This window comes from Neovison vison, chromosome 13 (assembly GCF_020171115.1).
Source record: "Neovison vison isolate M4711 chromosome 13, ASM_NN_V1, whole genome shotgun sequence".
NCBI classification, from domain to species: Eukaryota; Metazoa; Chordata; class Mammalia; order Carnivora; family Mustelidae; genus Neogale; species Neogale vison.
In genome coordinates, this window is record NC_058103.1 from 112,754,494 (window position 1) to 112,771,417 (window position 16,924).

The following is a 16,924-nucleotide window of genomic DNA, read 5'->3' on the forward strand; positions in this document are numbered from 1 at the left end:
CTCACCACAACTATTATACCCATTTTACAGATGAGGAAGCCAAAGCAGCAGAAAGCTGAAGGAGCTGCCCAAAGTCATGCGCTGATAAATGATGAAGTCAGGATCGGAACCCACACACTTTGGACCCGGAATCCATGCCAGTAACCACCATGGTGCCTCTCGAGAATGGAGGACAGCAAAATGAATCTGGCATGGGTCCTCAGACAAGGGGACCTTAACTCCTTGCCCAAGAGGTCCTAGCGGCCGGGGTCGGTTTCAGCCTCTGAGGCCTGGTGGAGGGGCCTCGGCTGTAAAGATCATGCAGTTGTGGACTGAGGACCAAGCAGGGCCAGGGAAATTCGGCTTCACATCTGCTGTGGGTTACATCTGTTTGTACTTGTCATACTATTATCTGTATACGATCTCCTCTCGTTTTAACAGACTCTCTGAAGTTCAAACTTCCAGGTTACAGATCATTTTACATTTGTTACATTTTAAGTGGGCTGTTTCCTGATGCCATGGACTGAGTCACCCACATCTTATCGGTGACTGTGTCTAGTTTACACTGTGAGTTGGCTTTGGGCAGATTTCCTGCAGACACTAATCCTTTCCATGGACGTAGATTCCTGTAACCTTCAGGCCAGAAAAGTGGGACAGGGAAAAAGCCGGGCGGATAGAGATCAAGTCCATGCAGAATGGGGCTAGGAAAGACCGGAGCTTCATTGCCTTGTAATGTGTCTGGGAGATAACCTCCCTTCAAATGACTTCCTTTCACCCCAAAGAGGCCGCAATGTTTCCACTGGTCTCTTATGGGAAAAGGAATGAAGACGGACTTTAATATAATGAGCTGAAAATCCTCATAAAGCACTTGAGACCCTATCCAAAGTTCCATCTCGACAATTGTCTCGGGTTGCTACGAGTTACAAAGAGTGTTATGGAAACTCGGGCTATGTTCCTAGAGACCCCAGTTGATCTGAGATGACATGGCTCAAGAGGCCACTCTTGGTGATCGCATACCTACCTCTTGATAATTAATTATTTTCACTTCCTCAGTGGACCGAAGGGTGTCATCCCCAATGAAGGCGGCACCAAGGAACATGACCTTGAAGTCTGCCTGGGTCAGACGGGAATTGTTTTTATCCTTTGCATTGCTCTGGATTCAATTAAAAGACCAGTGACCAGCCTACAACATGTGATGTAGTTAACAGCCCTGCACGGCCAGGGCAAGGTGTCTGGGTGGCCTTGGGCAAAGCACTTCACTTCTCTAAACCCAAATTCCTGCAGGTTAGTAGCAAGCCCCGAGGCACTCTCATCCCGCAGGGATATTTTGTGAAGTTTGACTTAGTAATACATTAAAATTTCTAGCTGGGGGCGCCTGGGTGGCTCAGTGGGTTAAAGCCTCTGCCTTCGGCTCAAGTCGTGATCTCAGAGTCCTGGGATCGAGGTCCGCATCAGGCTCTCTGCTCAAGCAGGGAACCTGCTTCCTCCTCTCTCTTTGCCTGCCTCTCTGCCTACTTGTGATCTCTGTCTGTCAAATAAATAAATAAAAATCTTAAAAAAAAAAATTCTAGCTCATAATAATGCTCAGGATATGTCAGCTGAGCTGGAATCTAAGTGGACATCAAAGATGATTCCGGCAGTTCCAGAAGTTTCAAGTGGCTGACAGATAGGTGTTCTGGGTAAACATTGCCCTTTCCCTTCCCCAGCTGGAAAAAGGGGTTTGGGTTTCCAGCTGCAGAATAATACAACCATGGATCAACATTGCTTAAAAATTATCCAGCACATTTTTCAAATACGTTTCATATCTGCTTTCTCAAGTCACTTGGAACAAACTCAACCTCGCAAAAACTCTTGCCACCTGCTACCACTTCTACTGTTCTCTGGACAGTCAGTAAGAGTCAGGTCAAGGTTTTAAACAAAAAACAAGGCAAAAATCCCGCCAAAATCCTGAGGTTTTCTTCATTCTCAAACACCTTTTTTTCTTCATCTAAGTTCATAATGTTCTCCTAGAGAAAGGTGCTTCTCTCATTCAATATGCCCATCAAAGACTCAGTGGATATTAAAATGACTAACCCCAACTGTTCACCCAGGAAAATCACTTATTTTTAGTACTCTGGAAAAACATTCATACAAATCTAGGCCTATCCCAGGAGTGCTTATTTCTCCCTCTCTATCTCTATGCCTGTAAGAGGACCTAAACAAGAACCTCTGTCTTCTAACTAATCAGAAAGCATATGGCCAAATGTAAACTTTTTAAAACATTTAAGACTTCTCCTTCCCCCTACTTGCTACTTCAGGGATCACATTAGTCAGGGTGGCCTCCTGACCCTTTACCATCTGCTGGGACAGGAGGAGAAATTCCCTAAAGGCAAATATTCACTGTGCCCCTATGACTATGCATCAGGTATTGGGACTGACTATGGAGGAGACGGAGAACCCCTCATTATAGTCTCTGGCAGGGATTTCAGAGGCCATGTGGAGGAAAATACATCAGCCAAAACGTGTAATGCAAGGAGAAGAATTTGGCAAACTGGGCACGACATTTCCAATCTTGCAAAAGAAGGAGTCCTCCCGAACGTGGATGAATCCAGAAAATAAAAATTGTTAACACACCATATCTAATTTAAAGTAAAATAGAAAATAAAAACATAGCTAGTAGGGATCCGCAGTGGGAGGAAATGGGGTCATTTCTTCGTATTTTGGAGTAAGGAGCTAACGAAGAAAATTTGAAGTTGATGTATCGAGAAGCAAAGATATTAGTTGCTATTAGAGTTATGGAGAGAATGACCCTAGGAACTAAAAATTAAAAAATGAGTGATTGCGCTTACATCTAGGAGGAGGGGCTGGGATATAGCTCTCTCTGCCACGCTGATACTTCTTAGCATTTGCACTACTTTTTATAATGATCAGAAGTGACGATCTGGAACAACTCTTGTATGGATGTGTGTGTGTGTATGACTCCTATGTGTGTCTTTCGAATATATGAACTATGTTTATATGAAACCCGTAAATATTGTACACACAAAGAAACATCTTTACCATTTATACATTTGCATAGAGTCACATGCCATATTTATAAAAGGTCACTGACAGAATAAGAAAAAGTAAGAGAACTTTCTATGGGAAATTCCAAGTGGTCCGAGAAGATGGAAAGCAGAAATGGATGCAAAAAAGGGCTGACACCTGCACATATTTCCCAGATAAGGAGGCTGGTGATAAACTGACGATAAGAGAAACTTACATCGAGCCCCCAGTAGATGGACTGTCCACCCCGTGACTGCCCCACAGTTCCCCGGTAAGTTTCACACCTTCCCGCCTCGTTCTGGATTATTGACCTGGTCCATTTGCGAAGTTCCTCCTTAAAGAACAGTCAGGAGGTTGTCAACTCATCTTTTGTTCAACAGGAGACTAGAAATGGGGTTGAAGTAGAACCTGCCTCAAGAGAGCTAAGCTGTATTTGAGATTTGTCCAACATCTTCCCTTCATTTTCACTTATGTGGAGACAGAAACAACTCCACACGGACAAACCCGTTCTCTGAAGCCGGTCCCACTCCAGGGACATTTACTAGCGAGTCACTGATACCAGAACTCATCACATCAGTGTTTGCTAAAAGCTGCTTTTAGCCCCAGGGGTTTTTCCCCATCACGTTAAGTGCACTCTGCTAAACTCAGGATCACGTCTCCTTTGGCAGTGAAGCCCATTACAGTCATAACCCCGTCCCCGCCCTGCACCCGCTGACTCACTCCAGCCCCCTTTCACCAGAAGGAGCCAGAGTGTCAGTGTCCCCGAGGGAGAAAGCCTGAATTCCAACTGCTTAAGAGAACAAAGTGGGGAAGGAAACACCTCGACCTCCACGAGTCTTGTATTTAGCAAATAATAACCCAAAACCCCAGAAACAGCGAGTAGAACGATCTCAGCTCCATCCCTCTGGCACCGGAGGGACGGCGGTTTGCTCTTCTCCTCCCTCCATGGCACCTTCATCAAGACTCCAGTTCTGTTGCTTCCAACTCTGGGCCTTCCACCAGCTTCCACGAAGAAGAAACCTATCTACTTGGTTCCTCGAGCACGCATTCTCTCTAGCCACAGCTGAGAAAGTGCAGGGCTGGGGACAAACCACAGAGACCGCCCCGCGTACTTGCCAGGGAAGTCTCTGCTTATAGGGAAAACATCTGGATCCAAGAGGTCTCCTGAGAGCCCTTCTTGTTCCTCAGCCCCTCTGGGAGCCCCTGTCACTCCCCCTCCCTGGGAACCCCCCCTGCCCCCGCACTTCTCCAGGAGGCCCAGCCAGGCTCATTTCCACAGCCGGGGGACTGCAAAGTGCCTCCCAGCACGTCCGGTGGTGCCTGTGTCCTAGGCTTGCTTGTCATGACCTTTTTTGAGCCTCTCCTACTGGACTGGGAGCCACTGAGGGCCAGAGTGTGTTCTCATCTCAGTGTCCCTGACCTACAGCCTAACACTTGACCCCGCCACTGATGTCAGCCCTGTGTTTATGGACTCCAAGAACTCATACGAGTGACCTGGCATGTTGTACCAGTAGATGTCAAAGATTGGGGTCTGCTCCAAAAGACCCTAAGAGTCTCTAGTTGTACTGGGGCTTGTCACCTTAACTTCCGCACATACAAAGTAAGCAAGGAAAAAAAAAAAAGAACAAAAAAACCCCTTCCTTATCTTTAAAGTCTACAGGCAGAGATCATCGGGACTGCATTTATTATTTATTTTCTAGTATTTCATAGAGGATATCTTAGGAGTCAAGCAATCCTGAAAACACACCAGATGTTTAAAATTCCCAGATGACATCACAAGGTAGGGCTTCACACGAAACATGCACATTTGAGGGCGTTAAGCATTTACTGGCAGGAACTTATCTGTAGTTTCACTTTCCATCACTTTACACCTGACCCAACAGTGACTGTGCGGAAGCTACATTACACTTGACATATTGGGGCTCTCAGCAATCATGTTTTGTTTTGTTTTGTTTTTAGATTTTATTTGACAGAGAGAGAGAGCACACACAGGCAGGGGGAGCGGCAGAGGGAGAGGGAGAAGCAGGCTCCCCAAGGAGCCGTAAGTGCGAAGCTGGGATTCCATCCCAGGACCCTGGATCGACACCCGAGCTGAAGACAGACCCTTAACCGACTGAGGCCCCCAGGTGCCCCAGCAGCCGTGTTTTATTGCCCGGCGAAGAGAAAGGGTTCTGAACCCCAGCTAATCCACGGGACCGAAGGCGGCTCTGAGCAAGTCTGACCACCTCCACCACAGTTTGGGACTGAGCACTCTGGAAAATGCCACGGCGAGACTCAGCTCCGGTCCAGGCTCCGGAGAGGCAGGCAAGCCTTGCTGACTTCTCCAGGCCTGAACGCCGTTATTTTCCTGTGTTGTCAGCTTCCCGTGTGTCCAGTCAACACTGCGGAACAGGTGGTATTCCTCCGCGTCCCAGATGGGAAGCGCCTCGCCCAAGGAAGCTGGGGCTCCCGGCTAGCACAGCCGGCTCCCAAGCCCACTATCTCAGACGCCCTGCGGCCTAACCTCCAATTACATCAGTTAATGAGCTCGCTTCTGACTCTGCACCGTGTTTCTAAAAGTTTCTCACGCATCCATCTCATGTATGGAAGTCAAGCAAGGCCCATGTGAAATCTCCGGGTTTTGAGATGTTATGGAACAAGATGTCCACTAAAACTGTGGTTATTTAAAGTAGATAGGAGGGGGCCAGAGGGGAAGAAAGGAGGGACCCTGCGACCTGGCAGGTGTCACGGTATCTTAAGGCTCTGGCACAACCCTACCTCCCTGCCCTTGACTAAGCTATTTCTTTTGCCCCCAAATGCCCTTTTGTCTCTTCCCACCATCCTCAGGAGCCCAGCTCAACTGTTCCCTCTTCAGCGCAGTCTTCCCCAACCCAGCGTGGCCTCCCGCTCTGCTCCCAGAGTTCCTCCCCCTCCCCAAGTGCTCCTGCGCCAAGGGCAGTGATGTCCAGGCTGCTTGTCCTGGACACCTCTCTGCCCCAGGACCACAAGGGTCTTGAGGGAAGGACTGTGAGCAGTGACGAGATACTGTTCCTGGATCTGGAAGCCTGCCAAACTATTTACCCTAATTCATGCCACCCCTTCTATGCATTACAGTATATAACACAACTGAGACCTCTACCGTGGGGGCAGTCGAGAATTTGGAGGGATCTACTGGGCACTCAGTTTAAGGGGTGAAGTTCTGAAATCATGGGACGTTTCCAAGCCGTCCTGGCCCACCTTCCTTTCTTTCTCTTCTCCCAGATGGGAACTGGAGAGATCTCTAAAGGCACATATTCCTTTTTAATCTTTGGAGAGGATATAAGTGATGACCTATATTCCCTTCATCTCTTTCGTCCTGGAGTAGGAAGACTAACACAATTTGGAGATTCATGCTCCCTCTTCCTGTTGCCCACTGGAGGGGGGGTGCGGGGTGGGTAACATACATGTCCACATAAGGTCACCCACGCTAAGGTGCCAGAGCACATGGGTCCACACAGGAGGTATGCAAGGAAGACCCACACGGCAGGACGAAACAGCTCTCTTCAGAAAGGCCTGCTTGCAAGATTGGTCCTTGGCTGGCATCTGGGAACTTGGATTTCAGAAGGGTTTCCATCATTCCCTGAGGGAATAAGAGTGACTCACTATGCCCAAACCATTTGCTTTAGCAATATAGTTTATGCTCAACACCTGCTTTCCTCCTAGGAGTCTGGAATTTTGGTATGTGGCAGGCAGAGGGCGCCTATGTGGCCAGCCCCCAATAAAAACCTTGGGCACCGAAGCTCAAACGAGCTTCCCTCATAGATGACACTTCACGCCCATTGTCACAACTCCGGGCTGGGGGAACAAGCACATCGTGTGCGACTCCACTAGGAGAAGACAGGAACTATGTGCCTGGTTTCCTCTAGACTTTGCCCCATGCACCTTTCTCTTTGCTGATCTTGCTCTGTGCCCTTTCACTGTAATAAATCATAGCTATGAGTCCTCCCAGTAAATCATCAAACCTAGGAGAGGTCTTAAGGACCTTAACACAGGGAGTTTTAATGAGGGACAGGGGATGGCCCAAGAGCCAAGAAGCCTTGGGCTTATAAAAAGAAGACAGGCAGTCACAGGACCTCTAAGGAATGGCATCTCTCCATAAGGGTCAGTAGGATGGGACTCGGGATGATGGGGGGCACTGGGGAGGACACCGTGTGAAATGTTACATACAAGAAAAGGGAACTGAAGCAACATAACCCTTTCTCAACATTCACATCTCTGTCCTGGGTTGAAGGTGTTACTATTGCCAGATATCATAAATTCACAAGAATTTTCTGAGATTATTTGCAAGTCAATGTCCTTAGTAGTGGAGTCATTCCAGCACCCAGAGAAGCCACGATGTCTACATGGAGAGAGGTGGTTCTGCTCTCGGCAGCACAGGCCTAGCAAAATGTGGGTCCTTGAAAAATGGAGGTGAAGTGACAGAACTACTAAGCAGACATCACATGCGTGCCAAGTGCCCTCTCTCTTTTTCTTTCGCTTTATGATTTATGTGGTTTTGAAAATTAAGAAACATAGTAGTCAATGGGAGGAGGCGTTCTGCATTTGAGATGAATTCATCTCATTTACTTTTTTAAAGATTTTGATTTTAAAAAATTTTAAGAGAGAAAGAGAGAGACTCCTAAGCAGACTCCAGGTCCAGTGCAGAGCTCATCTCGAAGTCACCGGGCTTGAGCCCTTGACCCTGAGATCACGACCCCAAGATCACGACCCGAGCTGAAATCAAGAGTCAGATGCTTGGCTGAATGAGCCCTCCATGGGCTCCTGAATCTTAAGGATCCTTAAAAGGGTAGTAATGATTTCAAGAACAGGGACCGTGTATGATTACGGACACAAGTGTTTCTTTCTGATTTATAAAGCCCTGTCTTAATATCACCTCATTTGATCCTCCTAAGGATTCTACAAGACAGATAGTACGACTTCTCTTTCATCTTCCATGGCACCTTGGGCAGTTACAAGACACGCGGTGATGCTTAATTAAGATTTAATGGTTGACTGGTTTGTAATGGCTTTAGAAAAATTACTGCTTTACAAAAATTAATAATTCCTGAAGTCTGTCAGTGGAAGAACAGGCTAAAAAGCCAGGCATTCAGAGGAATTATTAAAATCACAAATTAAGTCATTTCTATGGACTCTATAGCAGGAAATATATTTTTAATGAGGAAATTGAAGCTAATATGTAACAGCTGTCCTGTTGCCCAGGAACAGAATATTAAAGCAGATTAAATTATTAATGAAAAATGTAGCAACTTGGAAATTTAACCTTTGAACATTCTCGTATTCCTTTCTCCTTGAGATATACTCTTTAAACTGACATATTTTTTGAAAAACCACTTTTGGTCATCTTATGTACTTCCCATTTATAATTTGCTTTGCTACTGATCAGCTATGGAATCTTCAGCAAGTTACTCAGTCTCGGACTTTTTCATCATACAATACGCAAAGTCCTCACGCCTGGAATGGCAGGACACTGACTGGAACCTACGGATGCTGGTCAAACCTACCCCAACTCCCACGTCTTGGGCACCACCACCTTCGGCCGTAAAGTAACTAAACTGCACTTGCCCCACTGACCTGTGCACAAATAAATATTGTTGACAGGAAGTTCCTGAGGATGGGGGGGTTGTGTGATATGCAGCAACAGCGACTGTCAAGAAGTCTGAAGTCACAACCTTATGAAAAGGGGAAGTGTCCGTGGAGAACTCATGGAGAGAGGAGAGAGGGAGAGAACATGCAGGGGTGCATTAACAGGGCCTAAAGGACCGGGCCCTCGCTGTCTTCCACATGATGGCAAAGTGGAAAGCGGGGCGGAAGCGGGCCTGGCCCAGAGCGGCGGTTTGTACTCACGTTGGTGTTACACAGCTTGTACTGTCGGTAGGCCCCGATGCAGGAGATGGCTGCAGACCGGGCGGGCTGTGAGGAGCTCTGCGCTGCCCTGGGGGCCCCCGGGTCATGGCTGCTGCTGCTTTCCAGGCCGTGGAAGAGACTGGAAGCTGCGGGGAAGCCTGGGTCATGGGTCAACGGCAGCTGGTAGACGGAGGCCTCGGAGGTCTGCAGTCCAGAACGGGGGCCCCCGTCAGTCTGGTACAGAGGCCTGTGCTGGGGAGCCCGGTGGGCCGGCGGGCTGTAGCCGTGGCTGGGACCCGATGCCCCCTGCGACCTGGAAGGCCTCTGCCTCCGAAGCCTCTGCGGCGAGTGCGTGGAGTCCGTCTGCAGCGGCAGGATGTACGGGGCCTTACCGTAGCCATACTTGCCAGGGCCGATGGGGCCGCGGGTCCTGCTCCTGAAGAAAGACACACAAACAGAGATGAAGCAGGTCACAGGGTGTTCCCTGTTAACCCCGACGCTGTGGTCACGACGGAGGGGACTGGGTAGGGATGGAAACTCTGGGAGAGAGCCTGTGGACCAGGGAAGTGGAGGGCGGGCCTCCCAGGAGAAGGGGACATCATGGAAGCCGGCGCAGAGAGGCTCCACGGAGGCTGGAAAGTCGAATGAAGGTGGGCGACGTGAGTGGTGGAAAACGAGGTTGGAACGGTACGCTGTGGTCGGCATGTGACTGACGGCGGGCCCTCGGGCCTGCTGGCAAGCTGTTGGGAGCCACTGAGGTTTTTTGAGGAGTATAAGGATGTAATTGTAATTTCGGCCACAGTAACTTCCTGTTCATTTGTTTTCTCTGAAAATAATCTGTGGGGTTTTTTTCTCACTCAACAGTGCCTGAGACTTCAGGCCGGTTTCCATTACCATTCATGCCCAAATAGCTTTTCCAGGTAAATGGAATTTAGCTAAGCGACCACACCCGAATGCAGCCCCGAGGCCTGACTTGCACTGGGTCACACTTAATCCCCGAAGAAACCAGAGGAGGTCGAAGGGTTGGCTCTCCATCACTCCTGAGGCAACCCAAGCCCAACGGTGGGGGAACCGGCACCTTCGTGTTGGCATCATCTTTACACTTTGTCAAGACCTGTTGTTTTGTGAGGCCTTAGAAAAATCACATAAACTCTTCTGTGCTGGTGAATGTTTAATGACTGGGAGAAAGCCCCGGTTTGTGGTATTTATCTACATCCCGGATATAATCGTTTCTGCCACGGCCGATCTCAAGCCACCATCATGAAGATGCAGTGAGCTCTGGTGAATGGGACAGAACAGCTGTAGCATACCACACTGCATGTCCATTTATTGGGCGACTACTGTTTACAAAACCCGGAGCTAGGAATGGTCAAGAACATAAAAGTGACTCAGATACGGTTCCCAAGTCTCCAGCCTTACAACAGAAAGCAGCCAGGACAAAACGCAAGGTGAAGTAAGGGCCTTGAGAGCAGCTACACATGGTAATGTGGGAATTCTGAGGCTAGAGGAAGCATTTCTGTCTGCAGGGATTGTGAGAAGGGTTTCGCTGTCACTGGTCCGAGTTGGCGAGCAAGGTTCCAATACTGTGGAAGGACCTGAAGAAATAGTTCTTACTTCTTTGGAAAATGTCTGAGCTGGACCTAATGACCACGAAGGTCATTCCAGCTCTAAAATTATATGCTTCCATAATAATTAATTCTACATTTATGTAAAATTGGAAATGTGCCCAAGGGTTTTCTACAGGATGGCCCCATTAAAATAAGCACATTAAAACAGCAATCAAGGTGAAACATTAATTTCTGTCCTCACGAGGAAATTCTTTCTTCACCCTATGTAACCACTGAATATAAAATTTAACAGACCACAACTAATTATTAACATCTTTATCACTAATTGCACCTTCATTCTTAGCTGATACGGTTTTGAATTAAACTGTGCTACAGTGTTTATTTTGCCTTGAAGCACTTCTCGATTAATCTTGGCAACACTTGGGACTCTGTTAATGAGGGGGGATCCAGCGTGCTGCTTTAAGAGATGCAATTAAGAAGTTAGTCTTAAAAATATATATAACTTGGATGTAATTTGCCTTTTTCTTTCTTGTGGCAGGCCAGGTAAAATGAATGACATCATGTAAAAGGCGAGGGAAAGAATTTCTGTACGTGTGTGCGTGTGTCTTTTCCTTTTAAGATCTGAAAACCTACCAAGAATTCCAGCCTCCAGCTAAGCACGGGGTGGAGATGCCCGCTGAAGGTAGGAGAGAAATGAGGACACGTGCAGCAGCGCTTCTCAAACTCAGATGTGCCCAGCAATCAGCTAGGCATCTTGTTGGAGGCAGATCCTGACTCAGTTGGTCTGGGGTGGGGCCAGAGACTGCATTTCCAGCAAGTCCCCAGCTTTTAAGGAACTGAAATTCTAAACCAAAGGGTGAGAACCCAACCATAAAAGTGATCTTTTTCTCTTTTTTTAAGGATTTATTGATTGATTTGAGAAAGCAAGAGTGTAAGAGCAGAGGAAGGGGGTAGAGGTGGGGGGAGAGAGCAACTCAAGCAGACTCCTGGGGAGGGGCTCCATCTCATGACCTGCGCTGAAACCAAGGGTCAGACCCCCTTAACCGACTGAGGCACCCAGGTGCCCCAAGAATGATTATGTTTAATGGACAACAACAGCTATAAATTTTTTTTCTGGCATAATAGAAATCTGCTGGCCCAGGCCAGGACGCACTAGTACAGCTCACCTACCGAGAGCTCCTGACTCCATCCTGCTCTTGGGGAACAGAGACAGCAGAGGGAGAACCTACTGATGACCTGAACAAGCCTCTTTCCCATTCCGCCTGTCTCCCGGAGCAGCTGACAAATGCATATGCTGATGGACATTTTTGTACCCACGTTGCCTTCCAGGAACCTCAGCTTAAACTGGGGAACCATGCAAAACCCCCCACAAATAGCAGCACCCCTGGAGACACGATGTTTCAGAAACGAACGAGCAGTTAACTGGGATGAACGGGCTAACTAGAATGAGCAGCCCACCTGGCCCCGCAGGGCCATATCCTACACCAAGTATGCCCTTTTCAGAGCTTCCAAGACCATGTAGCACACCCAAAGATCCACCTGATGCTGGTCCTTTAGGTCCCTGGGGACCTATGTCTTCTGGACCTTGGGAACCTGGAATGGGAGGACAATACCCTACCCCTAATATGGCATATCCATCTCCAGGGCCATATCCCGCGCCCCGTCCCCAAGCACCAGGGGCAGTGCCACCTGTTCTGTGGGGCACTGTTCCACCAGAAACCTGGGGACCACCAGCACCATATCCTGCCCCTACAGGATCATATCCCGCACGAGGACTCTATCCCACTCCCAGCAACCCTTTTCAAGTGCCTTCAGGACCTTCTTGTGCCCCACTGATGCCTGGTGGCCTCCATTCTTACCATTAAGTTAAGGGACGAAGAGATGACACTTTGCTTTTTTATGAAGTACATATATATGGACATGCAATGCATATGTGAAAATTGCTGGTTTCACTATTGTTAGAGGCCATTCATGAAAGAACAACTCTTGCACCCCTCGGAGAAGACATCTGCCTCTTGTACTTAGATGTATAGTACATCTGATGGATGCAGTCAGATAAAAATGTAAAAAAAAAAAAAAAGGAATGAGCCACCAGTTGGGGTGTGACTGTGAGGGATGGGATTTCTGCACCCATGAGTCGGGATGCTGCAGAGAGCGGCAGACCTCTCCCGCTTGGCCAAGACAGCATGTGTCTTCCTTACAGTGGGCAGAGCTCCTCATCGTGGCAGTTCAGGATGGCCCCTTCTCCGCCAGGACAGAGTCCATCTGGATGCGTGCAGGGTGGCCGCTGCAAGCTAGGCAGATTTACGCAGCGCTGGGGTAACAAGCACAGATGTGGCCAAGGGAAACTGTGTGGCCAGTTAACCCTTCCGGGGGACATGCAGTGGGTACCTGGGAAGCTGTGGGCTCAGTTAGCTCTGTTTGGTCTCTCCATAACCCATCTCTGTGAATTTACTTTGCAATCCTCACTTGGAAAATTTTGGAAATGTAGGTCTTGAGAAAGAAACAGAAAAAAAGCCCAGTTTGGGTATCAAGGGCCTAGGTGTGAGCGCAGCATAGAGGTTCGTGACATGAGCTCTGAAGCCAGGTTCCTGGGCTGGAATCCCAGGTCTGCCACTTGCTAACTTAAGCAGCTTTGGGCAAGTTACTCCATCTCTTGATGCTTCCGTTTCTTCCCACGGGGCCAGGGCTACGATGAGGCCAGGGAGGCACACAGGATACAGCACTGAGGGGCCATGGGGGTGCTGGTAGCATCTCAGAATGCTGTCTCCTTAAATGTTGTGCCCAAGGGCCCCCCTCTAGGCCCAGTCCTGCCCTGTATGCATTTACAAACAAAGATGAGGACAGCACCTTCCTTACAGGTTGTTGTAAAGAAAAAATAGTAAAAGCAGAAGAGTTAAATAATGCTACCACAGAGCATGCAGGATACAAGTATTTGCTTTAAAAAATAAAGTTGTAGGGGCACCTGGGTGGCTCAGTGGGTTAAAGCCTCTGCCTTCGGCTCAGGTCATGATCCCAGGGTCCTGGGATCGAGCCCCACATCAGGCTCTCTGCTCAGCAGGAAGCCTGCCTTCTCCCACGCCCTGCCTGCCTCTCTGCCTACTTGTGATCTCTGTCTGTCAAATAAATAAATAAAATATTAAAAAAAAAAAAAAAAGAACGAGGTCGTGCCATTTGCAACGTTGTGGATGGAGCCAGAGAGTGTTATGCTAAGCAAAATATGTCAGAGAAAGACAATTATCATTTGCTCTCACTCGTGGAATTTAAGAAACAAAATGGATGAACATATGGGAGGGGGGAGAGAAAAAAAGAAAGAGGGAGAGAAACCATGAGAACTTAACAGAGAACAAACTGAGGGTGATGGAGAGAGGTGGGCGGGGAATGGGCTAGGTGGGTGGTGGGCGTGAAAGAGGACACTTGTTGTGATGAGCCCTGGGTGTCGTGTGCCAGTGGTGAACCACCAACCATCCTGAAACCAATACTGAACTGTGTATCAACTAGCCAGAATTTAAATTAAAAAAATAAATAATAATTAAAAAAGAAAGATTAGCCGTTGCCAGGGCTTGGGGGAGGGGAAAATAGGGAGTGACAGCTGACGAATAAAGGGTTTCTTTTTGGGATGATGGAAATGTTCTGTAATTAGACAGTGGAGACGGTTGCACAGCCTGTGAATATAATAAAAACCACCGAATTAAGCACTTTATTTATTTTTTTAAAGATTTATCTGTTTTAAAGAGAGAGAGCACTAGAGCAGGGGGAGGGGCAGAGGGAGAAGGAGAAACAGACTCCCTGCTGAGCTGGGAGCCCGACAAAGGGCTCGATCCCAAGACCCTGAGATCATGACCTGAGCCAAAATCAAGAGTCATGCTTAACTGAGGGAGCCACCCAGGCGCCCCACTGAATTACACTTTAAATGGTCAGTTTTATAGCATATTAATCATATCTCAATAAAACTGTTACTTTGTAAAATATTAGACCATGTATAATTCCTGTCTTATCTACTTACAATGATGTTTTAAAGATCAAATTGAGGTTACCAATAGGGATGCACTTTTTGATTCTGAAAGCAGCTTCTCTCATTTTGTTTTCCATCATCTGTTTCCACGACCATCGACAAACCTTCACAGAGCAGATTCTATGAACTTCTACTGAGCACCCCATGTAATGTCTTCTCTGTTCACACTGCAGACCCTGACAACGGAAATAGAGGCAGAGCCTCCCTCCCCCACAGGACGGCCCAAGGACAAGAACCTGACAGTAAGGGCTCTGACGCCAGGTTCCGGCCCCAGTCCTTCCGACTGTGGGTGTCTGCGAAATTGTTGTTTCTTGAGATAGTGGCTGCAAATAGCATTCTGGAAAGGGTAACAAGCACATAAAATGTTCTCCTTCCAACAGGCTGGCTGCCAGCCAGGGCCTCATTATGTGTGATGTTGTACAGCTTTGTGACATTAGTCCTGGCCAGTGTGAGGACAGACGCCCCATCTAGTCTTCTTCTCAACCCTGCGCACGCGCCTGGGAACTATGTCATTACAACCATCCCCCGTAACTGACAACACCCACACTTCTCCAGCCTGCCCATAACCTTCTCCTGAGTGCTAACCCCACAGACTCGGCGGACCTCTAGACTACAGAGAGTCTGCTTCTCACCTGGGCATCTTGTCAATATCCAGCTTCTTTTTTTTTTTTTTTTTTAAGATTTTATTTATTTATTTGACAGACACAGATCACAAGTAGGCAGAGAGGCAGGCAGAGAGAGAGGAGGAAGCAGGCTCCCTACTGAGCAGAGAGCCCGATGTGGGGCTCAATCCCAGGATCCTGGGATCATGACCTGAGCTGAAGGCAGAGGCCTTAACCCACTGAGCCACCCAGGTGCCCCTAGATCCAGCTTCTGATTCAGGAGGTCTGGGTGGACCTCGGATTCTGCATTTTAACAAGCTCCCAGGTGATGCCGAAGCCATGGGTCTTGGGACCACACTTGGCCTACTCATCCCGAGACACATCTCAGATTCCACACCTTCAAGCCCAAATTCATCATCTTTCCCCCTCCAAGACTGTTCTCCTTCTAGTTCTCCCTATAGTCTCCATGTCAGCAATTCTCAGACTTGAGGAAGGGTCAGGATCACCAGGAAGGCTTGTGAAGACGGGCCGCTAAGCCCATCTGCAAAGGAGATGTGGGGCGGGATCGGAGAATCTGCATTTCTAACCCGCTGCCAGGCAATGCTGATGCTGGTGGTCTGGGGACCACACGGTGGAAACCACTGCCCTGTTTCACCCCCCACGTACCCCACCACCCCCCAGAGTTGGCTGGCTCTTCCACTCTCCCCACATCTCTGTTTCCAGTCCACCCTCCTCGGCTCTGCTACCCAGCCTGCACGGCCTGGCCCCTACCCCCTCTCGTGTCACGGCCCCAGGCACCGCCCGGACCACCCACACCACACTCCGTGCACTCACTTCTCAGGCGCTGCTCCTGCTACTTCCTCTCGAGGCTGCCTTCCCCCCTCCCTCCATGTCCTGGACTGACGACCTCTTCCTGCTTCGGGGCCCCCTTCACTGCATAAAAGCCACACCCTTCTCTTTCGTCCTCCCCTTGGACCCCATGGGACTGTTTAGTTACATAGGATTTGTCCAGGCTGCCTCAGTTTACCAGGCTGCAGGCTCCTTCAGGGCAGGGATACCTCTAATTTGTCTTCTATCCAGAGCACTTGGCTCGGTGACACAGGAGGTGTTGAGCGACTGTTGGAGAACTGAAACACCGAAGGAATGAATGGCTCAAACCATGATGGCCAAAGAGAGGAAAATCCTCTCTTCCCATTCATGCATTTGTTTCACTTTTGCCTTACGAAATATATTTTATGAAAACACTGCTAAACTGGTGTGGCACGGAGGATAAGGCCACCTCCCTCTATGTAAGGATAAAAGTCTCATCCACTGGGAGGGGTCATTCCTGGTATCGAGCCCTGGAGAACTAAGAGGTTCTCGGAATGCAAAGAGGGAACTGGCGGGGCCGGGACTCCCCCTTTATTCTCAAAAGGAGGAAAGAATTAAGGGGTCGGGGCGCCTCCATGCATGTCTGTGAGAGCTGGAGATCCACCGAACGAGACTGGCTGGAAGCTGCCTGTGGCCATTGGACGACTTCCCACCTCTTTGCTGAGCACCGAGTGGAATGGGCAGAGAGAGCAGCCTGCCGTCCAGAAGCCAAGATGTTTGCATTTCTTAGACTCTCCATGTTTATTTCCCTTTTGTTTGGCCTTAGAGCTCAGACAAGTCTCTGTGAGGGGCCCCGGCTGTCTCAGCTGTGCTAACATGAACCACACATGGGCTGCCGCGTCCAACAGAGGAGTGGCCCCTGGGACGGGCCTGCAAGGAGCCCCAGGAGTCTGAGCCCGGGCACCATGGGGAAGCCGGACCTCCATGAAGGAGGCTGCTAGTGAAGCCAGCTCTCCCTGCTCCAGAGGGAGGGCTCCTTGCCCTGCTTGATCCTGGGGGCTCTG

General features: G+C 48.8%; 1 protein-coding gene across 1 annotated transcript in view; it reads right to left on the reverse strand.

Moving 5' to 3' along the window:
• The window catches only part of THSD4 (thrombospondin type 1 domain containing 4), a 568,734-nt gene that overhangs the window by 453,684 nt on the left and 98,126 nt on the right, over window positions 1-16,924 (reverse strand). Inside the window, exon 5 of the mRNA XM_044229667.1 lies at window positions 8,866-9,301. Within this exon, the coding sequence (XP_044085602.1) occupies window positions 8,866-9,301 (436 nt within the window). The remainder of the gene's footprint in view (window positions 1-8,865; window positions 9,302-16,924) is intronic.